General features: G+C 44.1%; 1 protein-coding gene across 6 annotated transcripts in view; it reads left to right on the forward strand.

Moving 5' to 3' along the window:
* Positions 1 to 26,776, forward strand: part of LOC149325860 (uncharacterized) — a 292,578-nt gene that overhangs the window by 237,406 nt on the left and 28,396 nt on the right. For all 6 annotated transcript variants that reach the window (XM_089563537.1, XM_089563535.1, XM_089563539.1 and 3 more), the window contains 4 exons: positions 3,144 to 3,206; positions 6,178 to 6,264; positions 14,138 to 14,197; positions 18,726 to 18,820. In XM_089563537.1, the coding sequence (XP_089419663.1) occupies positions 3,144 to 3,206; positions 6,178 to 6,264; positions 14,138 to 14,197; positions 18,726 to 18,820 (305 nt within the window). The remainder of the gene's footprint in view (positions 1 to 3,143; positions 3,207 to 6,177; positions 6,265 to 14,137; positions 14,198 to 18,725; positions 18,821 to 26,776) is intronic.

Consider the following 26,776-nt stretch of genomic DNA (forward strand, 5'->3'; position numbering starts at 1 on the left):
AAAGAAAGCCAAATCAAAAAGTTTTCAAATGAGTAATTTGGATATTAGACAACTTGAACTTCATTCCCGATTCAGAAATATTAAAAGGAGTGCTCACCTTTGTTGTTGGCGGCCGCTTAAGACCAAAAACAAAAAAAAGTTGTTTATTTAAGCTGGGTTTAAGGTATCGTCTAATATTTTATTCATCATAGGTGTATTATGTCGGTTTTGCTGTACAATGCAGCTGAACCGGTCGTACAGACGCATCTGTCAGTGTTTTCAAAATAAAAATCTCTAAAGGTAAAAAATCACCATGTTAAATGGCTACAGGAGATGTCAAATAACTGCACTGTGAAGTCTTGGATTTAAAAGTGAATGGGGAATTCGCCGGTTCGTTGATGACAATGTTTGGCTAAGCAGCTAAGCGGACGAACTGAAAAGCAGGATCGAGAACCTAGACAGGTAAAAAAGAGTGCTTGAGGTAAACATTAATATCACGAACTCTAAGGTAATATTGACTAACCTCGGAGAGGCACTGCACTTTACGATTTCCAGCGAATCATTGGAAATCGTGAGAAAATGCATCTCCTCAGGTCGCATAAGGTAAATGACAAGGAAAATAAGAATAATGTGGAACACCTTTTGCACGAACCCTATTAGTGCTCCCCCCAAGAAGAAAGCATACAACTGTTGTCTTATACGAGTACTGGTATGTAAGCTTGAGGGCTAACGAAACTGTCATTAATGGCTTGACACTATGATGAGGGCAACGCAGGGACTGTTGGAAGCGAAAATGACTGCTGTAACGTTGACAGGAAGAGAGCAGACCGGGTTACGGGACAAACTCGAGGTAATCATGTCTAGTAGAAACCAAGAGGAAGAAAGTGGCATGAGGGGGGCATGTATTGCGAAGACAAAATACGCGGTAATGCTTACAGGGACTAGGAAAGAATATTTGCCGAAGTTAAGCAATGAAAGTGAGGTATAGGTCTTCCATCACACGTTGCACCACCTGAAGTGTTTTTCAACTGTGTTCATTACAATTAAATATATCGGTGATTAAAACCGACACTCCTTGTCTCCTCCCTCAACTGGTACACGCCCAGACACACAAAAAAAATAAACAAAACGGCTTGGGAGCTGCGCCCCGCCGGCTCCGCCCATGAAGACATTATTTGTGAACTGTTTATTTACTGACCACGGGTTAGCACACCTGTTTCATCCTTCTCATTTCCTATTTTTCCCGCACATACTTGGGTCACTGCTGATATCCTCTTTCTCGCCTGTCATTGTCAATCAAACAACAGTCAGCAGCCGCCAACAGAGAGATGCGGCAAATTGGAGCCACGTGCGCGTTGGGACTGTCCTTGCTTGCACAGCAACTCGAGCAGACGACTTTTGCGTCTACCGGAAGTGTACCCGTGACGTTGTAGTGGCCTGCCGCACACATGACCATACTTGTGGCCTATATGTTTTGCAAAAGTAGTCCCAAACAACCGCCACAACGCGCACACCAATCGGCCCGCGAATTTTTAAAAACTGAGTTTTGAAGAATTAATAATAAATTACCGGTCCTGTTACAAGGACTCATACTTAGTGCGAATATTCAAACGCATTTATTACACCAGCAATCCTCGAACACATTTTCCCCTTAAGGGCCTCGGAAAGGACTTCATGAGAAAGAAAGCGTAGCCAGAAGTTAGCGATTACAAGGCGGCCGCAGTTTCCAGAGAGGACGGTTATTTATAACAAAATGGAGAAATATTTGTTCCTCAGAGGAAGTATGGTTAGGCTGATGAAAATGTTTTGATGGGAAACATTCATTTTTTGTAGTACTTGGATATTATCTTGACAGATATTACAGTACAGGAGAACAGAAAAATACACCAACGTTGCAAGAGCAGGAAACACAGGCGCAAAACACAAAACTCCATTCACTTTAACTCTAAGACTGCAACAGCAGCAGCTGAAGGCAAAATCAAATATACCACAAAAAAGTACGCAAGGCATACTCAGTTATAGTTGCTGGCTAAGAATAAAACTGTGCATAAGCAGCTGCTTGTGCATAAGCACAAGCAGCTGCTGTGCACAAGCAGCAGCTGCAGCTGCTCGGGACACACCAGACCGCATTGGCTTAAAGTGCGTAGAAAAAAATAAAACATGTGGCCAGAAGCAAGGGAAAAAAATCACTTAATTATCAGAGGATGCTATGGCCACTCGGATATGGTAAGTCGCTGCTTGCGAGTACCTATATTCATATAAGGCTGTTTGACTAAGAAGTATGTCCCTCAAGTACGGGACGCGAAACGTGCGTTGTATGAGTACACGTCGGATCAGTTCAATCGGCGTTAAGTATCAATAATGCCTCCTGCCAATTTCTAGCATCCCATTACTAAGAAAGCTTCGCGATTCAAAATGACTTCAGAGCTGCCAATGAGATCTTGTTTCTGTGTGGGTCTCATACGATGCAGGCGCAATCAAGGTTGGGTGAGGTAAAGTTTTTTTGTGTTATGCTGTGGCGGTTGCTTGAAATTCTTCTTAACAAATGTGTTGCTACTTCTTGATCAGAAATTGCGTCTTACCCGCGTTGGAATATCTGAGGTCTTATTAAATATGACTCGACGGAAGGCGCTGAAAAGCATCGGCAGTCTGCAGGGACAAAGTCTGAGCATGAAGAGCAAGGAGAGGTGGCGAAACATCCGAAATTCGACTGCGACTACCGTTTGCAGTGCTCTTTACCACAGAGTTTTATCACCATAATATAAACACTACAATTAATTCGGTCAAGCACACGTTTTTCAATGAGAAGTGCGAGCTACAGTGATATTGGTGTTTTTTTCTTTGTGGCAATTGATGCGAAAGAAAAGAAATGTTCAAGTTATCACAAATTAGCGAGTTTAATACCGAACCTGCATCATCTTTTCGCGATTGTTTGAGGGCCATCTCTGTTAGCATCAGTTACGTGCCAAAACGATGTGCAGAGCGCACACCGGGAACGGCCTATCAGGCGATGAAGAGCAGTTACATCCTTTGGACGCTGAAGTCAACTGCGGCAGGAATGTGACCACTTGGAGTTCTTTCTCGGTTGTCCAACATTCGATGTTACGCACGAAGTAGATTGCAGTGGGTGTAAACGCTCCAGCAATCCTCTTTTCTGCTACCAGGAGATGGCATCGCAAATCAGCAAGCACCCCGAGAGCGAGAGTTTCAAGGCCATGGATGCAGAGGTAGGCTTTTGTCCGTATTTCACTGCTTCGGCGTGTGCACGCTGCAAAGCATGGCGTGCAAGAGCGCTGGTCTATTGATTCTTTTGTTATTTACATCGTGTAAACATAAAGGTACCCGCAGCAGTGTGATCAGATGAAGTTGGCAGGCGCAGGACAGTCACAGTTGTTGCAGATGATGTTGAATTGGACATCAGTAGATTGTGCTTATGTCTTGCTGTAAACGTACGTCTCCACTGCGTCCTGCTTTAGGAAGGGCACCTTGGCAGACGCATGTTCTTCCGCTAGCACGCCGGATTCCAAGTAGGAAAACTGCGACGTAAGGCCGGTCACCTTTGGGTGGTGCCGGTGTTCGTGGGAACGCTCCTGGTTGATGGCCAACGCGATGTCCTTCACTCACCATTTTCCGCTGTCAGTCAAGACGAGCAGCAAGAGAGAGTTGGCGTAGAGTTGGTCACAACCCAGCACTGTACAGGCGATGCGGCGGGTCGGAGAGAACTCAAGAATAAAGCGGCGAATGACCCTCAAAGAAGTCTCTCCGGCCAATGGCGTCCACCGATTCTCATGACTTCGTGGTTAATTCACTTGACCTGCTAGCCTGAGACCGCCGGAGGTGGCAGGTGAAAGGTGGTTAGCCATGGCTTAATCGGATTAACCGCGGCGCTATGAAAAATGATCAACGCCGTTGGTTGGAAGACATCCTTTAGTGGCCATCAGCCGCTTCGTTGTTGGGTAGTATGCGTCTGTAGCCCACTGCATAAGGTTCGCGAGAGCTCTAATAGGATGAGGAGCGAATAGCAGGCGCCTTAGGCATCAAAAATGTCGTTCTATGCAGTTTCCAGTTAGCACGGGTTTTTAGTCCGGGCTATGCCGTTAAACCTCGAAACTAGTGCTCCGTTTATAGCTTATTGTTATAGGTAAAACAGACGCACTAACGAGATGCTGAGGATGACTTTCCGAGCATGTTGAAGACTACTGGTTCGTTTAACACGCACAGCATTTCAAATCTGCGGGCGCACCAGCTACACTGCCCCGGGAGGAACAGCAGAATGCCCTGGAATCTAATGCTTGCAATCCTTTGCGCGCCTCGCACTTTGTGCCGCATTCCTATCCTCTTCTTGTTTACAACCATAGGGTTAAATAAAGAGACGACCCTCAGGGGCTTACCGCCTTCTGTTGGCCGTCTTTATTTCGGATATTGAGCATAAACAAAATTGAGCTCAAGAACTTGAGTAATCCGGGAAGCACAAGAATAAACAACTTTTTGTTTGTATCGCCGTCGAAAGTAGTTGCATGGACGAATGGTATTTTAATAGATATGTGACAGCTCAAAACGATGCTAGCTACACAAGCATATTAAGGCGGAAGCCTTTAATGCCTCATCGTTGTAAGCAGCAGTTGTCGACAGAGGATGTCACGCTTTTCAATTGGTCGAAACGGTCGTCACGTCACAGTGCGCGAATTTCAATCGGGGCCAATTGTAGTTTGGCTACTAACCATGCAACCAATTAAAGGGGTCGTATAGTGATGCTCCAAGTAAGTTTGAGTTTAGTTAATTGCTTACTTAACCAATTAGTCTACATAACCTTTCTAGTCCGACCAGATAAATAAATAAAGCCAAGTAAGAAATTTGCCGAGCTTGGGAATCGAACCCCGGTCTCCGGAGTGCGAGTCGAGCACGCTACCACTGCGCCATGCCAGCACGATGGTTTGGAATGAACAAAGGTGCGTCTAGTGAATACGGTGTCTTCGTTCACTCCCATCTTCCTCCCTTCCCGTTACGGTGAGGTTTAGGTGTCCACTGAGATATGAGAGACAGATACATTTCCTTTCCTCAGAAACCAATTTACCGCGAGCAAGGCGTAATTGTCCGCGTTTCAGATTGGTCCAAATTGTCGCGACGTCACCGCGCGCGAATTTTGACGGGTGTCCACCGAAATATGTGAGACAGTTACTGCGCAACTTCCTTTCCTCAAATACAATTTTCGACTAGTGTCTACTGAGATATGTGAGACAGTTAATGCGTAATTTCCTTTCCTCAAATACAATTTTCATTTTCTTCATTACGGCCCTTCTTTCTTCTTTCACTCACACTTCCTCCCTTCCTGTACGGTGCGGCTCAGGTGTCCACCGAGATGACAGAGAATTACAGCCCCATTTCCTTTCCTCAAAAAGCGTTGCGTTCAAAGGACAACGCATCGCTCAGAACGGGTGGTGGCGTTCCTTGGACTCCGTGGCAGCGCTAGAACACGCTGTCGCGTTCCACTCCTAAAGGCGAAGCTTAAGCGTCATTAATTGGCAGTTAATTAATGCACCAACAAAATGTGCAGTGAATAATCACGTAGCAGAATGCAGCACTCAGGCTTTCGCCTTTCAGCACTTTAGCCGCTAAAGTTCCTCGTAATTTTTTGCCAGCTTCCTTCGGTGCTGCACTCCGAAATACTATTATTATTACTATTTTTGAAACTGCGCAGCCCGCTTCATCTCTTACCGCTAGGCAATCATTACCTCGGAGATTTCTTCGCGCCTTGAGAACGTTGGACTGCATATCATCAAATATATTGTTATATAACTGTGCCAAAGCATTATATTTTAGTTCTCTCCTCGAACACTTCATCTAGTTACGATAACATATTTGAAGTTGGACAGTAGTTTTCTAGAATATAAATACAAGTAATGAACCTTTTATTCCGACAACTACCACGTACTGAAACCACCCTCCTCGTTTCCCCGCTGTTTTTATTATGAAAGAAATTTAAAGGCTCTTCAATTTCTATCCCTTTACTATTATTTTGCACAGTTTCCTCTCTTTCTTTTACCGCAAATTTTTATAATTTATTCGGACCGGAAAAGTACATAAAGCTAATATCCGCGCCAGCATTACCCCATATTTTTTTCGTAGCAGTTGCGCCTTTTTAGAAGAGCAATTTGCTCACAGCTGACTGGACCTCAAATAAGCTCGTTTCACACGCAGGCCGCACTGCGCTGGCTTTTGACCACAGACGTGGGGCCGGCGTTCAGGCAGTTCCTGGAGCGCCACGGACATCGCTGCATCAACGAGGTGAGTCCGAAAGGAAGACACACGTGCGGCAAGGCTCCCTTACGCTCTTGCACGCTCAACTCTCTCATGGATACGTTGGGCCATATGTTAGAATTAGTGAATGAGGGCTCCTAGACTAAGGGGCTCTCCCGGCAGTAGCTATTTTTCTATTGATCATCATCATCAGCCTGACTACGTCCACTGCTGGACAAAAGCCTCTACCATGCCTCTACAATAAAACCTGTTCAGTGCCAGCTGCGGCCACCTTATACCGCAAACTGCCTTATATCATCCGCCCACCTAACTTTCTGCCGTCCTAACGTTCTTTTCTTGGTATTCAGTCTGGTACCCTTAACGATTATCGGCTATCTTGCCTTCGCATTACAAGCCCTGCCTAAACTCATTTCTTTCTTTTGATTTCGAGTAGGCTGTCATTGACCGCGTCTCTTCATAGACCCCCTCAGCCCTCTTCCGATCCCTTAACGTTACACCTTTTAGTTTCTTTTCCATAGCCTGCTACGTTGTCCTCAATTTAAGTTGAACCATTAAAACAGATGCTTGGGCAAGTTGGTCACTCATTTTCACCGCAACAGCGCGCACTAAGACACGGACACGAAGGGAGACACGACACACACGAGCGCTGACTTTCAGCTGGTGTTTATAGTTTGGAACGAGGCATATACCTATACAGGTCCAAGAACACAAGGAAAACAAACCATCGATTCATAGATTCATAGTCAATTCGTGCATGTCGCACTGAACAAGGACGATAACAACGTTATTATTTTCCCTTCGCTAAAAATGCCAATTCTTTAGAACCGATCGATAACGAGAGGCTACTGACGCATGCGTCTTTAGACCAGGCGATGTGCGCTGCGTCATCTCATTACGTCATCTCATTCTAAGCTGGTAAAACGTGCCGTGGCGAAGTCATGCTATCGCAACGCGCTTAACAAATCTTGCATGCACTCCATGCAAGATAGTTTCCTTCTCCAAACTGATCGGTTCGTTAAGGCTGGTTATCTTAAGCCGTTACTAGTATTAGTGTCCGAATCTATTCTGAGTAGCTTGAGCAAAAATGGAAAAGGGGAGCAGGCAGATTCAGTGACGCGGAAGGAAAAAGAAAAAACTACTGTTGTGCCTTACATTCATCATTTCTCAAAAAAAGACTGAAAAAGATAGCGAATAGAGCACGTGTTAAGGTTATGTTCTCGGCTCCGGATTAACTTGGGAAGATGTGCAAAATGGTTAACACTGATTTCGTTTCCAGAGATTGCGACATCAAGCATGAAAATCGATTCGTGTCATGTGAAGAAGGTGTAGTGTATTCCATTCCCTTGTCATGCGGCAAGCTGTATGTGGGTCATACGGGGAGATGCCTCAATAAACGCCTGAAGGAGCACAATAATAACATGCATAACACAGTGAAAGGGCATCTCGGGATCCATTGTAGAAACTGTGAAAGCAAAACTTGCCACCCTGACTTCACTCGCACACAAATTTTAAGTAAACACAGTGACCAATTAACACGCGAAATAATCGAAGCAGCGCACATCGCATGGTCTAAAGACGCATCCGTCAGTAGCCACTCTTTATCGATCGGTTCTAAAGAATTGGCATTTTTAACGAAGGGAAAATGATAATGTTGTTATCGTCCTTGTTCAGTGCGACATGCATGAATTGACTATGAATCTATGAATGGATGGTTTGTTTTCCTTGTGTTGTTGGAACTCTATATATGCCTCGTTCCAAACAATAAACACCAGATGAAAGTCAGCGCTCGTGTGTGTCGTGTCTCCCTTCGTGTCCGTGTCTTAGTGCGCGCTGTTCCGGTGAAAATTAAGTTGAACACTTTTTGGTTCTGCCCCACACGGGAACACCGAGAAGATACAGCAGTTATATACTTTTTTCTCGAAGGGATATTGGTAAAGTGCCATTCTTGACCTAAGAGAACCGGCCAATTACGCTCCACCTCATTCTTATTCTTCTAGTGGTTTCCCTCTCGTGATCCGGGATCTACGGCCACTACCTTCCCTATATTGATGTATTCCCTTATAACCTCCAGCGCCTCACTGCTAATGGTAAACTGCGGTTCCCTTGCAAGGCTTTCGAGCATTAATTATTTTTTATGCATAATAATTTTAGACCTACCGTTCTGCTCTGCCTAAGACATTGATCAAGTTTTGCGATTCATCTCTTGAGGGAGTTAGCAGGTAAATGTTATACGAGAATCGCAGATTACTGAGGTATTCTCTATAAACTATTTTCTCCAACTGTTACCCATCCAAGTCTCAAAATAAAACAGCCGATCAATAGCACAGTCTCCCTGCCTGACACCCTTCATTTCTGGAATTTTATTTCTGTTCTTATGAAGGACTATGGTGGCTGTGAAGCCGTTACAGAGAGCTTCCACTATATTTACATAAGGCTCGTCTACACCCGTATTCCATAAGGCCTGCATGGCTGCTGTTGTTTCTACGGAGTCCCGTAATTTATGGTGGCGATATATTGCAACTGGTTATATTCTGAGCACTGCTCTACCACCTGGCTGATGGTGTGTATATGCCCTATTTTTGAATACCGCATTCGAAATCCTGATCATTTGGTTGGTTGGAGTATAAGCGGGTCCTGACTGTGTTAGAGGTCATCTTAGGAGATACTTCGTAGGCAACGGAGAGTAAGCCGGTCGGTCTGAAATTTTCAAGTCCTTCATGTCCACTTTCTTAATTATTAAGATGGTTTTAGCATTCTTGCAAGCTTCCGGTTCGCTCGAGGACGTAAGGCATTGCGTGTACAAGGTGGCTAGATTTTCTAGCACAATCTCGCCACCGTCCAGCAATAGATCTGCTGTTACCCGATGCTCACCAGCTGTTTTCCCCCTTCGCTTAGTTCCTAAGGCTTTCTTCACTTCCTCTTTCGTTTCTGGTGTGATGACCCAGTGCAGTGCGCTGCTGGCTTACTCATGAATGTCCTGATTGTATTCGCTACTGCATGAATTTGTGTAGGGTTTTTCGGCTGCTTTACTTATCTTATCCATACTGCTAATAGCATTGCCCTCTTTGTCTATTAGTGCATACATCTGTTTTTTACCTATGCCTAGTTTCCTTTTCACCGCTTTTAGGCTACGTTCATTATTTAGATCATGCTCGATTCTCTCTATATCAAACTTCTAATTTTCGGTTACCTTGAGCTCATTGGCTAGCTTTGATAGCTCCGCCAGTTAAATTCTGTTGTGAGGTTAGAGGCTTCCCTGCTCTGGCGTTTCTTAATCAGATCTTTCGTCTCCTGAGAGAGTTTTCCGGTATCCTGTCTAACCAACCTTTCGCCTACTTCGACTACGCACTGCTTGAAGATAGCCATGGGGTTCTCGTTTATTACTTCAACATTAAGATTGTCTTCCTCACTTAAAGCAAAATATTTGTTATGCAGCGCCATCCTCAATGCCTCTACTTTCCCTCTTACAGTTAACGTTATTTTTGATGAGCCTCCACTTTATTAGTTTCTTGAATTTCCTCTTCAATTCTAGCCTTATTGGATACCTTACAATCTTGGGATAAATTGTTGTATTCAATGAAGTGCAAAGTTTTTCGCTTTTTTCGCCGCCTTCAATGAAGCCTCCTGGTGGAGACGAAAGGGAAGAGAATTAACTAGTGCCCGCGGCTTCCATACGTGTTTAGGTGCCGCTCATACGTGCTTATAAGTTGAGTGGTCATTTCAGCAGAACAGCGCCTGAACTTCCGCCCTTGCATTGCCTATTGCACGGAACGGCAGTCCACGGTGGACGAGAGTAGAAACGAAAGCTTCAGTCAACTTGCGGACTTTTGAGAAATTGTTCAGAGTGCCTATGGATTTCTTTCTGGTATCTCTATAGACAATAATGGTTATTTCAGTTTAACCTCTGAAAGCCTCTTTTTAACCTCTTTTTTTTAACCTCTGTTTAACCTCTGAAAGGCTATTCACAACCTCTGTTGTGAATAGCCCCAGAAATTTCTGCTATCTGAGGTTCATTAACGGGCACTTCTTTAACGCAGTTTACAAAGGCTCTACCAGTTCACTTTCATTGAAATGCGATTGCGCCTGGAATCAAACCCGCCCTTTTTGGCTCAGTAGCCGAGTATCATAACCACTGAGCCACTGAAACCACAGAAAGATGTCAGCAGAAAATTGCTCGCAGGTAGCTGCAGATTTTTCCGACCTAATACAACGTCAGTATTCAATAATGGTTGTCTACTATAGGCAGCGAATCATTACAAGTTGACAGGGGATGCATATCTTTGGGGCAGGTAGTAAGGGACCACGATGAAATAACCGGAATGAAATAACTAAGAGAAAAAAATTGAATCACTGCGGCGACCCGCATTCAGACAATGCGAAATCATGGACGGCTCCTTGCGAGTGCGAAAACATTCACTGGTCGCCTCTCATAGCCTTTGTTTGTCATTTTCTATTTTGCTAATTTCACTACTGAATTAGCATATTTATCTAATGCTGTAATTAAATATTGATTTATTTACTCTGGTTATAGCTTCTTTTATCTTAATCAACCATTTTAGTTTTAGGAATTTGGCGCCGTGGTTTCTTTCCCGTGCATTTACTATATTCCTGTCCAGGTTATTCAACTGTTCAACGGTTTTTGCTGATATGACTAATAAACCTATGTCAATAAAACTTGTTGTTTGGTTATCACTTATAAAACACATTTCAAGTCGTTTCAAACATTTTTTACTTCTTTGTCTATTTTTTCACTATTTTGCTGTTCATGCTTGTTTCTCGTCCACTAACTATACCGATGTCCGGGATATTTCAACGTTTTTTCGACATTTTTGGCTTTAATTATTTAAATAATCACCCTATCGACGTAATTATTTTGCGCAGCACCATCGCATCATCTTATTTTGATTACAACCACTCGTTTGATGCTACCTCTTCTGTATACATCAAAACTGCTGCGAACGCAGTTTGCCGGCACGTTTTGGAGACACGACCCCACCGACATAGCCTAGAACTGCTTTCGCATTAAAAGGTTAGAGTGGAGTGAACTTGAAGGTGCATTCAAGTCATCAGCAGGCATGAATAGCAGCGATCACCTATGGTAGGGAAACTTGGAAGATGAAGAAACATACCCAAAAATTCTGGGAAAACACATTTTTTAACCGTAAAGAGGTAATGAAAGATATATTTGTATATTGTAAAATTTTTTTTTCGTGATCAGCATATCCGCAGAATTTTCGTCAACACGCTTGAACTTTTTTGTGATTAGCGTTTTTGCTATCCTCAAAATAGTTCATTGTTTTTGTGTAGCGGTCTAGGGCAGCAGAGATGGAAACACTTTTAAAATAAAGATTTTGCTAGACGTCGAAAGGATGGACCATTACCTTCAATACATCCATAGCACTACCTTACAATTTTTCAATATTCAAAATTTTTGTCGAATAAATTTGTTCATATAGCTTGATATTAATATATGACTACAGAGCAGGGATCTATGGACAAGATGATAATACGTGCAACGTTAAGGTACAGGTAGAGAATAGTATAGGTAAAAAACTAACTCGAGTTTAAGGTTTCTTAGTCAATATCTAGAAGAATAAATGACCCTGCACAGGCATTGTATGGCAAAGCACCGATGGGCACCGATGGATTCCAAGAGAAAGAATGCATAGCAGGCTGCTTCAGAGAGTCAGATTGCCGCATCAGATTAGAAAGTGCGCGGTGATAAAGTGGCCGCAGTTGACGCAGGACAGAGTAAATTGAAGAGATATGGTAGAGTCCTTTGTTCTGCAGTGGACGCAGTTAGGCTGATGATGACAATCATGGCGATGGCAAAATTGCCTGGAGATTATCGTGTCGGAAATTGTCGTCTCTGTTAGTAAGCACTAACCTGATGAGAACTAACCTCGAGCGAGATCGTTTGGTGTCTGTTCACTTGTCTGTTCACAGCTGGCCTAGCAAGAGCACTTCATCCCGCAGCACTGCCCGCTCATAGTCGTATTTTCATCATCATCATCATCAGTCCGACTACGCCCACTGCAGGGCACAAGACTCTCCCATTTCTCTCCAATTCACCCTGTCCTTTGACAGCTGCGGCCACCGTTCCCCGAAAACTTCTTAATCTCGTCTGCCCACCTAACTTTCCACCACCCCATGCTATACTTGCCTTCTCCTGGAATCCACTCCATTACCCTTAAGGACCAGCGGTTATCTTGCCTTCGCATTACATATCCTGCCCAAGCCCATTTCATCCTCATGATTTCGATTAAGATGTCATTATCCGGGTTCGTTTCCGCTCCCGCTCTTCCCATTTGCGGTCTCAACGTCACACCTATCATTTTTATTTCCATAGCTGGCTGCGTTGTCCTTAAGTTAAACTGAACCCTATTCGTTAACCTTCAAGTTTGTGCCCCATAGGTGAGTACCGGTAAGATACAGCTGTTGTATACTTTTCTCTCGAGGGATATTGGTAAACTGCCATTCATGACCTGATATAATCTGCCATATGTGCTCCACCCCATTCTTTATCTTCTAGTTCTTTCGTTCTCATGATCTGGGTTAGTGGACACTACCTACCCTAAGTAGATGTACCTCTTTTAACACTTCCAGCACCCCGCTACCAACTGTGAACTGCTGTTCTCTTACGAGACTATTGAACGTTACTTCGGTTTTCTGTATCTTAGTTTTACGACATACGGTTCTGCTCTATCTAACTCATTCGTTATGTTTTTCAGCTCATCTTCTGAGTGACTTAGCAAGGCAATGCCATCAGTTAATCGCAAATTACTTACGTATTCTTCATTAACTCTTATCCCCAACTGTTCTCAATCAAGGCCCCAGAACGCCTGTAAAAAGGCGGTGAATAGCATTGAAAAGATTCGGTGTGCCTGCCTGACACCTTTCTGTACTGAAATTATATTATGGACTTTATGAAGTATACTATGGTAGGTATGCAGTCTACTCTTCTACAGCGTTATTTTGCAATGCCTCCTGATTGATAATATGAATCTGGGTTTTCGCATTGATTTAGTTACAGCAAACATTATCTGTAGTTCGTCCAGATTTGATGCTTTTGGTGCTTTAGGCACGCTGATAACGCGATTTGACCACCATTTTGTTATAGAACTTGACTTCATGCTAATAAATAGTACATTCGGAAATATTGTAATTTAATGACTAATGCGGTGGTTTAGAGGCAAGGTACAGTATAATATGTATTTAATTATTTCCGGCATATTTTCCACCGTATACAATTTCATGTGACCTCCTGTTGTGGATTCTGTTTTGCTTTTGTGCTAATTTCATTGCTCCTTGTCGAATTAATGCTGTTTTTTTAATATTTTATTGCGTGAAATTTAGTTTTCGGTTCCTAACTGCCCACAAGGAAGACGTAGTAATAATAGGTGATTTCGTTTTTTCGTAAGTTCCAATATATGCGTTAACGTTAAACTGCTTGAAATTGTGCAAGAAATTTGTAGAATGGATGCCAGAATAGGATTGAACAGCTTGAACAGCCTACGAGAGTCACCCCTCATGCTAGCGGGGAAACTACCTACGATATGTAGGTTTCTGAAAGTGTAAGGGTCATGTCGGAGTACTTTTTTCATTCCTTGAGGCTTTGCAGATTGCTCTCTGAGTGTTAGGATAGTGCTGAACACTGCCGTGCAAAAGACTGCAAATTCACAGTGATAACCTTTCATTTGGGAAAACAGAGGCCACGTGGGAGCGCTGGAGTCAGCTTTTCGCATTGAATCTCTCGCTTACACCACTTCTCGAGCTACCTAAACAACGTTGTGCTGCGTGTCAACTATCCAAAGCCTGCATTCTTTAGCAAGACAAGCAGTAAACGAATGTCATGGCAGAGTTTTGCGCGAAGCCTACCTCCCCTTTGTATCCTTTTCAGTTTGATGTGTATTCCAAAACCTGGGCCATGGATCCAACGCCGTTGGTGAAGAATCTGCAGGTATGTGTGCTTTAGCGAGTTATTTAGCAGCAGCAGTTTTAGCAGGTGTTGCGGCAGTGACGCAGCCAGTGGCGCACGCTGTGCCAGAATATCAACCCTTTAGGGGGCCGCCCGCTATTCCTTTTCGCAAACTTTGTTTTTCTGTGTAAATAGTTCGTGCAGGCTCCAAGAAATAAAATTGCTCTGGTTTGCGACGGAAAATACGGACGCCAGTTTTGTTACGGGAATGTCCGAGCTTTCGTACAAAGTGTCACGATGATTCTAAGCTACGACACCGAAACGCCACGATCTGTGTAATAAGTACTCACGAAGTTACATTATTTCTAAAACGCTGGAAGCGCAGGAAAAACGACCTTGAAACAAAAAAAAAACTGGAGGTCCTACTTGACCTCAGATATCTGGAAGTCCCCTTACCACTCCTGGCAGAGTGGTGCAGCGCTTAAGCGATGCGATGACAGGTGCTGCAACGGCTGATCCTTGTCAGATCCATTTGCTCGTCCAGAGAAACATCTCCCGGCGAATGATTAATATAACTACCACCTGCCACTGTTTTCAGTTTCCTCACAACCTGGTGGGCAGTTTGTGAGGACGCCACTAGGTCACGTGAGCTAGGTGGCCGACCTAGGATTCCGGAGCAGCCGGTTGCTTCGGCCGCTCTGGCCTCGAGGCTAGAAACGGTCGCCGATGCCAGACAGTTTTCTTTCCGACATTGGGGTACTAACGCTCTCGCGTTAAACCTCTTCCTGTGGGAGATCTCGCGTCGACGTCCTCATTGCATTCGGTAAAATTGGTAAATTAGTAAATTGGTAAATTGGTTTTCGAGGAAAGGAAATGGCGCAGTATCTGTCTCACGTAACTCGGCGGACACCTGAACCGCGCCGTAAGGGAAGGGAGGAAGGTAGGAGTGAAAGAAGAAAGAAACAGGTGCCGTAGTGCAGGTCTCCGGAATAATTTCGACCACCACGGGATCTCTAACGTGCACTGACATCGCACAGCACACGGGCGCCTCTTGCGTTTCGCCTCCATCGAAGCGCGGCTGCCGTGGCCTTCCTGGGTTTTCGTAATGGCTCAGTCGGATTGACGTCTTAGCTATGCTACCACCGGCAGACGTGGGCAGGGAATCTTGTGGCTGGTCCTCGCGTGCTGTGTGACAGCTCAGGAGTTCTGACGAGGCTGTACGTTACAGGCCACAGCTGCGTGGTAATCCGGAAGGCACTCTGATGCATGAACAGCCACTTTAAAGCTCAGCCAACTTGACGTCGCCGTCGGCGTAGGAGAACCGAGTCGCCAACTACAAAACACTTTTTTGGACGGCAACTGTCCTAGAAGGTCTGTTTCCGTCGCTCGCGCTCTCTCCTAATGGCTAGTCCTGCCGAGACATAAGGCGCGACACAACCTCATTGCAAAGTCGTTCTGGTATCTGCGTCTTCGAGAGCGCCAGGGATTGGTTAGTGTAGACTCCTGAGGCAGGACCGCTGTGCGTCAATACATGAGTTCTCTTTTGTCGCCTCTTGGGAGCTTCTGTACCGTTCAAAGGCCACCTACAAAAGATAGCTATCCCAGTACTTCTAGGATAGCCCAGGGGATTTGCTTCCGAGCCATGCCATGTGACTCGTAACGCATCCCTAGCGTTTCAAGTCGCCTGATGGTAAGATTTCGCCCCCTTTCCCCTCCGGTGGATAGAAATCCTATTACTGCTACAGGCGCCCCACTTCATAGCTTAGAAACTCCCACGGCTCTAAGCTTTCCACAAAGGCTGTACATATGAGGCAAACAAAATGGGCTGCTCTACTAGCCCGTTTGTTTGGGGCTGGTAGGGGAGGTAGTAGCATGACCACATCGCCATCACGTTGGGTGGCTCCCAACGCCATTGATAGAAAAGGTGCACCTCTCCCGGTGAGAATAGTCTCCGAAACTTCAATACTGAGGATGGTGTACTGTCGTAAAAATCCTAGAAGGTGGCGAGCTTTCGGGAGTGCTCGTACGCCGCTCCAGCCATTTCGTGACGTCTATGGCGGTTCCCGCTGGCCGAATTCGAGAAGGCATCGAGTTGATTAATGTCCCCAAGCTCGAGTGCGCTCACTGGCGGCCTGGTAGGAAAAACAGATGGGCAGCAAAACAAGCAATCCACTTTGCTATGCTGGCGGGGTAGGACAGGAAGCAACGCGCTTCTTGACGTCGTTGCGTCGTACTCCTGCCACAAGTACTCGGAGACTCTCGTGATAACCTTGCAGTCCCCGTGATGGGCAGATTTAGCAGTATTTTGACTGCGATTAATAGCGCGGAGGCAACGGTCAGAGCAAGCGCCGCCCTGTTATTCACAGTGAATATGCACAAACCAGCTAAACTCGGTGTCTTAACATGGGAGCGTCGTGGCACAGCTTCAAGAAGAACAACCGTACGGGAGTTGGGATGACAGGAATTTCAATGGAGGCAAAATTCTAGGTGCCCGTGTACTGTGCGATGTCAGTGCACGTTAAAGAACCCCAGGTGGTATAAAATTCCGGAGGCCTTCTCTACGGTGCCCCTCATAGCCTAAGTAGGTTTGGAATGTTAAGCCCCCATAAACCTTCTGCCTGCTGTAAAATTGGAAGACACGATACCGCGCATAACACGACAGGCATATCATTAGTGATTTGAGCCGTTGAACACTGCTGCAATCTGTTACACACGAACAGAGCCGCCGCGGTGGCTGAGTGGCTATGGTGCTCGGCTGCTGAACCAAAAGACGCGGGTTCGATCCCGGCCGCGGCGGCTGGAATTTCTTTGGAGGAGAAATTCTAGAGGCCCGTGTACTGTGCGATGTCAGTGCACGTTAAAGAACCCCAGGTGGTCGAAATTTCCGGAGCCCTCCACTACGGCGTCTCTCATAGCCTTAGTTGTTTTGGGACGTTAAACCCCACAAACCAAACCAAACACACTAACAGGCACGTCACTGGAGACGTATTCGCATTTACTGCCAATGACAAAAATATACTAGTGAAATATCGGAGAACAACAAATGTTACTTACCTGCACATTTATCGACGAGAATTCTTTCCTGTTCCTGTACTTCAGCAATGTCTCCATCACGGCTTTTTATGGGCACATGCGTACAGTCAAAGCACCCAGTAACATCGGGGAAACCTCCGATGCCGCAAAACCTTGTCATCTTCGGTTTTGCTTCATGAGCACTCGGCAGGCGGACGTACTTCGAATAGTGACGCACACAAATCATTTGTGTCAATTCCCAAATGCTTCTGCTGACAGCAGGCTGAGAAACGTCCACCAGGTCTCCCACCACAGTCTGCATCGCGCCACTTCCGTAAAACCGGAACGTGATGAGGAGCTTCAGTGATCGCGGTAACGGAGGTGCTCTATTGTCTGCACTCGCATGCAGCTGCAACTCTTCCAGAATAGCCAACACAGCTTGTTCGGGAAAGCGATATGGGCGAAAAGTTCTTGGTCGTTGTAGCGCTCCAGTGGCTTGAGCCGATCAGCCAGACGCTGCTGTGGCAACCGCGGCAGCTCGTACAAACGACCGCGCAAAAGTTCGCGTGCGCGGCGCAAACACCTGACGTAGCTTTTAAAGCTGCCGTCCTGAGTGACGAACTGCATTGCCTGCATTAGTCTCTGTTTCCTGCGGCGCAGGGATGTAGTACCTGCATGTACTTGGGAATACCGTTTTCGGGAAGGCAGAAGAGCAGCATCTAGACGTGAACACACGGGGAGAAATCCGAAAAAAAAAAACACGGCGGTCATCCGCACTGCGCACGGCCACTGCGGGAACTTCGTAAGCGTGCAGAAGAGAGCGCATCCCGCCCAGAGCTTTGCAGAGAAGCTTGCCTTCAGTTAGAGGAGCGGGGTTAGGAAGCATGAAGGTAACAAGCCGGCTCCCTAAGCGTGGGGAAGCAACAAGGTGGTCTTAACTAAGGCCTCTTAGTTAGGGACACTTCATAATTTACATCAGGCCGACTTACGGTCTGTGAGGAACCCTTAACAAGGTAAGGAGCGTTTTAGAATCAGGGCATAAAGATCAATTCACCGTCGCCTTTATCGTTAGTACAGCTGGTTTAGCGCGACTGTTGTGGATTTATTGCGATGAACCCCGTTTTTTTTTTTCAAAAATAGTGCCTAAAAGTACATGTGCTCCCGCCTGTGTGCAAGCCAAAACAAATGCTTTGGACGAGCCCTACTTGTCTCAAAACGGGCGCAGTCCGCCAGAAAACACAGCAGGCTGGGCTTGTCAGGAGCCAGAAACGACAGTGGGGTTATGATGAGCCTGGCATGACTAAGGAAATTTAGCGTGGTTGTGGTCCAACGTAGCAGCTGAAGAAGCTGGCTTTGTTGTAGCAGGGCGCAGAGGAGGATTTACTTCAACTTCACCTCACGTTCGCACGACGAGGGAACGCATCATGCATGCTTGAGCAGAATTCTCCAGCATATCACGCTCGGTGGGGCGGTGATGACCTGAGGCTAAACACTACAAAGGCTTCTGCAGAGAACAGCGCATCGCCGTCCACGCCCAACTGTTTCTCTGTGCGTGCAGGCCATGACAGGCACCGTGGACTCCTACACCAGGGAAACCCTGTCCATCGAGAAAGCCGTGGAGGGCCTCGACATTAAGCTGGGCGTCGTCAGCAGGTAAGCGCCCTACTAGGCGTGGAAAGACCAAATTTGAGTTCGGTGTAATCTATTCAGGCTATCTTCTCTCCGGAGCTGATGCACTTGAAATAGCTATTAAAGGTAGGAGACACGACATTTCGGACGAAAACAAACGATATGATTTGTTTATGGGGATAAGGAGATGCCTTGCTGCAAGTTACAGTGACGGGCGTTGAGTAGAACGTATTTTGATTTTCAATATTGTCCGAGCAGCCGCTTTGCGGTCAAACTTGCGTCGAGTGATGTCAAGGTGCACTTCACCAAAAAAACTGTGACGTCACCCAACGGGCTGGTAGTTCAGGGGAACAACCAGTGCTTTCCGGTGACGCTGACGTCATCAGTATTGTGCTAGTCCAGGTTGGCTGGTCGACCGGGACTTTGAAAGCACGTCAGCGTTGGCGCCCGACCGAGACCAGAACTGCTGGTGCAGAATTTCATCGCATTAATTATTCGCGCGGCCCACTGGTGTTTCGAGCTCATTTTCGTGAATGCTAGTCCCGTAGGCCCGTAGATAAGTGGTGGATGAAGCCCTGCAGAAGCCCTCAAATTACGGTACTGCTGGATATATCGCTGCTTCACTACGCGAACAGAAGTGTTAACGATGCCTCGACGGAGTAGCACGGAGACGAGCATCAGAGATCTTTGGCTTCGCAGGCACAAGATGCCCTGTCTCGACCCTTACTCGCTCGCGCTCGCTCTCTGCTGGTGCATCAGTGTGGCGCGCCTGTTCCTCTGTGGAACGAAGCCGGCAGCCACAGTTGCTGACCTCCACGTGGTGGGCATAGGATTCAATCAGAGCCAGCCGCTTTTTTCTCTAGCCCTGCGCTCATGCACTTCTGAACATCCTGCTGTCAATATGATCTGACTTTGGTCCTTGTCGGCTTCCTCGGTTATGAATGACATCAGCTGTGCGGACACCCCATTTGCGATTGTTAACAGTATGGGCTGGAAGCCGAGTTTCCGCAAATGTTAAACGGGTACGGCCGCCTCGCATTCTGCCATTATCGCCGGCCAAAACAACAATTTCCGTCGGTTTACGACAAAGAGAGCCGTCGGTCCAGCCGAACTCGGCATGTGGCGGGTGTCCGTCTGGTTGAAATTCAGTCGCAGTTTGTCACAACAACGTGCCACTTGGGGTCACGGGGAGGAGTTGTCGCGGCTGAAGCTGAACTGCTATGCCAATTAGAACATACGAAATATTTCCTTGGATCTAAAATTACTCTGATCACAATAACATAAACATATTCCGTGTTACGCTACTGCGCGTTTAACCAAGGGTTGCCACTGCCGACACGAAGCAACTCGTCGTGTTTCCAACGGAATTCGCTCGGTATGCGTCTCATGTGAAAGCCCTGACCGAAAATTACGCTGAGACATCGGCTTAGCCAAATGTTTTAATTCTAGTAGCAGAATGTGATAAGACCCTAACGCGATTATAAAGAACCACCGAAGGATAATAGCAAACTTAATGAATCCTACAGTATTCTTTCCAATACTTGCTAATACTTGCCAACCACGTTAAACTTAAGAAGGCAAAAAAAAAAGCTTGGATAAACAAAGAACTGCACAAAGGAATATGACAAAAAAATAAGCTGTTTGCTCGCTTTTAGAAATTAGGGATTTAACTATTCTACACATATTTTAAAAATACGAAAAAACCTTGGCTGTGACCCTAAGAAAACAAGACAAGAGTACTACGAAAGAGCCTTTTACAACAAGCGCGAATCAGAACAAATCTGTCGAATATGCAATAATATACTCAGCAGGAAAACCTCAATCGCACGCCATGAGATTCTAGTCGACGGTCACAGCTACAAAGGTCTTTCAGTTTCGAACAAATTCAATCAGCACTTTCTGGCAGACGGTGAGAGCGTGAATTTACAATGCACCACTCCCAACTCGTTAACTTTTCTCACCAGAAATCTATAGAGTACAATCTTTTTTAACCGTGCAACAGTATCGGAAATTGCAGAGTACATAATGCATTTGAAACGTTACTCTGCTGCTCGAGTAGACAACTTTAAAGCCCAAGCTGTGAAGGTAGTTTGTGCAGTCATCGCTCCCAATTTTTCACATAATTGTGATTTAATGTTGAAAAAAGGTACTTTTCAATAACAGCTTAAAATTGCAGGAATGTCAGTTATAAACAAAGGAGGTTGTCAGAATGATCTTATTAACTGTCATCCAATATCTGTTCTTTCTGTGTGCGAAAATTGCTGAAGTAGTTATAAACACCAGCTTAGTAATTTTTTAGACAAACCATTAGTCATTGTGAACGCTCAGCATGGCTTTAAAGAAGCAAAATCAACAGTCTGCTTTAATAAATATGAAAGATACACTACTCAATAATATTGAAAATAAATTCGTGACACTCGGCTTCTTTTTAGACTTTAGGAAAGAATTTCATTCCGTTGATCACAACATACTGAAAAGCAAAATTCAGTTTTATGCAGTACGTGGTACTCTACTACAACTGATTACTATCTATCTAGAATCAATAAAGAAATTCACTATTCTTCATAGTATTCATTCGGAATACGGCTTAATACGTACCGGCGTGCCACAGGGCTCCATTTTGGGGCCACTTCTCTTCCTGATATATATAGATGACATTACCAATATACCAAATACTCCTGTAATAATACTATATGCGGACGACACAAATATGTTTTTTTAGTGGGGAAGATATTGGAACTATAGTTAACTAATGCATCATTTGCTGGACGAGCTCTTTGTTAGGCTGGTCCTTAATAGAATAGAATTAAATCTCAATAAAACAGAGATAGTGGCCTTTAGACCAAAAAATAATGTTACAGACATGAAACTAAGCAATATTTTATTTTTAGAAATAATGTTTTCTTAAGGGCTGAGTCTGTTCGGTTCCTCGGAGTCATATTCACATAAACTCTGTGCGATTGAAAGTTTCGCGCTCCACTGGCATCAGCAGTAAATTTAGATCTATTCTTCCGATTTGGTAAAAAAAATTTTACTTTGCCCTTGTTCAACCTCATCTTCACTACTGAATTCTAGTTTGGAGCAGCATGCACATCGAACGCAAACTTGAAATCACTGTTTTTGTTACAAAAAAGAGCGATTAGAGCAATTGCTGATATTATATATCTAGAGACCACAGTCCCACGTTGGGATTGCTTAAGATGTTAAACAATCATAAACTAAACAAACTGCAGCTTGCCAGTCATGCTCACCACTTAGAGAGGAACACTTTCACACATCATCCGGACTGCTGACCAACGCCAAAACTACCAGCAAATAAACTATTCTGCCAGGGCGCCCCAGAATAAGAAAAAAATTTTGGCTCTCAAACTACGCTGTAAAACGGAGAGTTGAGCTAGTTGGTACATGTTTCTTGGAAAAAACAGCGCTAAGACGAAGGACAACGAAAAAGAGTACAAAAGGACCGGCGCTGACTATCAACTGAAAGCTTTATTAGGAACAACACGCAATATATACTCCAATGACAACTAAGAACGCATGGCAACACCAAAAGCTACAATGATACATCAATCACCTGGATCAAGATACTTCAGTTCACAGTCATGAATTGTTACAAAGGGGATGCTCACGCACGAGTCACTGTTTTTTTGAATATGAAGAGAGAGAGAGAGACTCTTTAATGAAAAACAGATAATTTAGCCGGCGTTTCAATATCGCTGGCATGCTACTCTGCGTAGGGAGGGGAATTTGGGAGATAAAGACTGAAGGAGAGCAGCCAGGAAGAGGTGGAAGAAAAAAAAACGAAGATAAAATGCGGCCATGAAATAGGCTTCACTGATTTCCCGTGCTAGTTTATCTTTGTGCTTGTACAGAATCTTAGTTTCATTAAAAATAGGGGTTCGTTGTCCTTCGTCTTAGCGCTGTTTTTTCCAAGAAACTACGCTGTACCAGTTAACAGTTCTTCTGAATTCTAGTACATACATTAAAGATCTCCTACACAAATATACAAATCAGCGCTGACTTAGGCAAAACTTTGCAGAAGTGTTTTAGTAGAACCCTCAAAAACTTAGTCTGGTGAAAATGTTCCTAATGACTGATGTAAATGTCTTCTTGTTTTGTTCCACATATTGATGTGCCTATGGTAACTTGCGTTTGAATTTCGTGTGTGTTCATTTCACATGTTCTATTGCTCTTGCACATGTTACGCTGTGTTGCTGTGCCAGGTGGACCAGGGGGGAGGGGCCTCGTCCGGCTTCAATTTGAATTTTAATTCACTTTATTCACCAGACATATCTGGATGGTTTCCCGAATAAAAGCTGCTAACGCAGCTTGACGAAGTCCAAGAAACCAATACAAGGCAAAGCGCACAGCATGTGACAACTAGTTTTAAGCTAGCAGTAACTATAAATGATATAAGAATAAATGGTAAAAACGTAAAGCATAGAACAGAGGCAGTAGTATAAAAATGTCATGAAACTCCTAGCTGTACAGGGGAAAAAAAGTAAGAACAAAGAGACAACTGAAGATGGCACACATTCAATCAACGAAGCAAACACAAGTAGCACACCGAGCTAAACAACACATCAAATAATAATAACATTGAATCGGTTTGGATAGAAATTGATTGCCGATCTACTGGTGATACAGAGAAGGTTATATGCGGCGCTATTTATAGGTCTCCTTCAAATGATGCGTCTGAATTTTGCCAGGCTTTTGAACAAGCACTCCATAAACTATCACTCGAAAATAAAAATGTCTTCATTATGGTAGATTTTAATATCAATATGCTAGACATGACTAATCCCATCTGCGTCGACTACACGACCTGTTTCAACAGCTATGGTTATGCAAATTTAATTAGCACCCCTACGCGTTGTACTGACCATGGCTCGCATTCATTACTTGATCATATTCTTTCGAATTTTCCTACTGCTCCTCCGGTTGGCGTGATAGAATGTGATGAAGGCCGCCGCGGTGGCTCAGTGGCTATGGTGCTCGGCTGCTGGCCCGAAAGACGCGTGTTCGATCCCGGCCACGGCGGCTGAATTTCTTTGGAGGAGAAATTCGAGGCCCGTGTAGTGTGCGATGTCAGTGTACGTTAAAGAACCCCAGGTGGTCGAAATTTCCGGAGCCCTCCACTACGGCGTCTCTTACAGCCTTAGTCGCTTTGGGACGTTAAACCCCATAAACCAAAAGCAACTAACCAGAATGTGATGTCACTGATCATTTTCCGGTATTTCTTAGCGCACTATCATCTCGCTGTAGTAACAACATGTCGACAAGGATGTCAATTTTTGATAGCGGAAAATATTTTGAACCCATGTCTAATACTGATCTTTCATACATTTTCGGTCTCTCGAACCCAGCAATGGCTGTACTTGAGCTGCCGAAAATAATTTCATCAGCAATCGATAAATGCACATCGCTCCAATCATCCACGAGAAAATATGTTACCCCCATTTCCCCATGGATAACTACTTATCTGTTAAACTCTCTGAAGAAAAAAGAAAACATGTATAAGAAAACTCAGCCGTTCAATCTGCGTCTTAGACTGAGATATAAAAGGTATTCCAGTGTACTAACATCCCTTCTAAAGAAAGCTAAACGATGTTATTATGAAACCAGTTATCCAGACATACTAACAATTCTAAACGAAAATGGCAGCTGCTTGACGAATTTTTGAATATTCGTAAGTCACCTAATGTTGTTAAATCTATTTTACATGGTGGTGTTACTTTATCTGATCCCGAGGAAATGGCGAATACATTTAACCATTATTTTTTCAATTCACCTAATTATCCTTCCTCTTCGTTATGCACACCTTCTCTTGAGCGCTGCCCTCACTCCTTTTTTCTTACCCCCACGTGTCCAGACGAAGTTCTATCTGTAATTGCTAATTTAAAGACGACCGGCCCCGGCGTTGACAATATCCATGGAAAGCATGTGAAAAGTTTCCGATCATTGCTTGCACCAGTCCTCAGCCACATCTGCAATCTCGTTATTAAATCTGGCAGTTATCCCAAGCAGCTCAAGATAGCGAAAATAATACCGGTCTTCAAAAAAGGTGACCCAGCTTTGCCAAATAATTATCGACCGATTGCAATTCTTCCTTTTTTTTGACAAAATTTTAGAAAAACTAATTGAAGTAAGGTTGTCTAGTTATATTCAGAAATTTAACATATTGACAGATAGTCAACACGGCTTTCGGCGCGGACTATCTACAGATACTGCAATAGCGTCTCTCATAGGTTACGTTAGGCTGGCAATTGATAAAGGATTGTTCTCAGGAGCAGTTTACATAGATTTTAGCAAAGCATTTGATTCCATTGATCACTCCATCTTGTTTCACAAATTGGAATCCTATGGTATCACTGGACCTGCCCGAATGCTCTTGAAGAGCTTTCTCTGTGACCGAGAGCACATAGTCTCTATTAATGGCCATACATCTAACATAGCTTTAATTAACAAGGGTGTTCCACAAGGCTCAATTCTTGGCCCGCTATTGTTTTTACTCTACATTAATGATTTACCGTCCTGTTTAAAGAATTGCAATAGTATACTATACGCAGATGACTCTACCATGCTATCATCGCACCAGTACAATAATCAGCTGATACTTAACCTACAGAATGATCTTAACTCTCTTGACCGGTGGTGCCACATTAATCGCCTGTCCGTGAACGTCACTAAAACTTGTTTTCAGATTTTCCATCCCCCTCAGAAGCCACTGCCCATCACACCACTTCTATACCTCAATTCTGCTGCTATTTCGTCGCAAAATCGAGTTTATTTTCTTGGTGTTATCATTGACCCTCACTTAAAATTCCATCATCATGTAGCTGAAACGTGCAAGAAAATTTCTTATGGGTTACGCGCACTAATTAAACCCCGAAGCTATTTTCCATTCCAAATTTTATTAACTCTTTACTACGCATTCATCCACAGCCACTTAAACTACGGTATCTCATCTTGGGGTAACGCCTATCATATTCATCTCTGGCCTTTAATAAAACTGCAAAAGCAAGCCATGCGCATCATAACCTATAACCCTCGAATGTCACCCTCCCGCATTTTGTTCATAGATTTAAACGTTCTACCTATCTCGGCCCTTTATTTTTACAACATTGGTATCGTATTCTTTAAGATTCTTCATCATCATCTCCCGCTAAGCATATTTTCTCCCGGCACGATCATAAGAAACATCGTTACACGTTTTGCGCTGCGTAATAACTTTTTACTACCTAAGGTCAGAATTAACTACGGGAAACAATGCCTTCATTTTTCATCCGTATCATTTTGGAACTCTTTGAACATAGACATCAAACAAACTAATACGCTTTCTTTATTCAAAGTGAAACTAAAGCTTTTCCTTCATAATTTGTGATTTTTTTTGTTATTTATCCTATGTATCGCGGCATCTGAGAGTATTTTATTGTACATTATCCTGCATTACATTGTTTGTATTTAAATATTTCAGTAACTAATATTACACTATGTACCTATATTTATTCTGTGCGTCGCTAATTAACGTGTTGTGTATCTTATATTATGTTGCATATTGAAATTTATTTTCATGGGAGGTCCCGCTCGCGGTCTTGTACCATGGGACCTCTCGCTGTATACAATTGAAACTTTGATTGTATTCCTCAATAAACTTTCAACTTCAACTTCAATAGTACACAAGTATTTATATCGTTGCAAAGTAGTTCCGTATTTTCCGTATTTGCTTTCTTTTATAGCGAGTGGTGTTTTTAAATGCGTTAAGGTATATTGAAGGTTATGCGCTAAAAATTAATTAATAGTTGCTACGAAAAAATTGTATTACCAGTACATCCTGATTTCGTGTATGCATTAAAGCCTGGCGTAAGTCTAAGGAGGCTAAAGTAGATAGATGATTTTTGACATGGGTGGTGAAAAAATGCACTAGTTGAAGAAGTCGAAACTGGTATAGGTTATCTACGCGGATGATGGGATGTGCTT

The sequence above is a fragment of the Amblyomma mixtum genome, chromosome 10, assembly GCF_055824585.1.
Source record: "Amblyomma mixtum isolate Tamu chromosome 10, ASM5582458v1, whole genome shotgun sequence".
NCBI lineage: Eukaryota > Metazoa > Arthropoda > Arachnida > Ixodida > Ixodidae > Amblyomma > Amblyomma mixtum.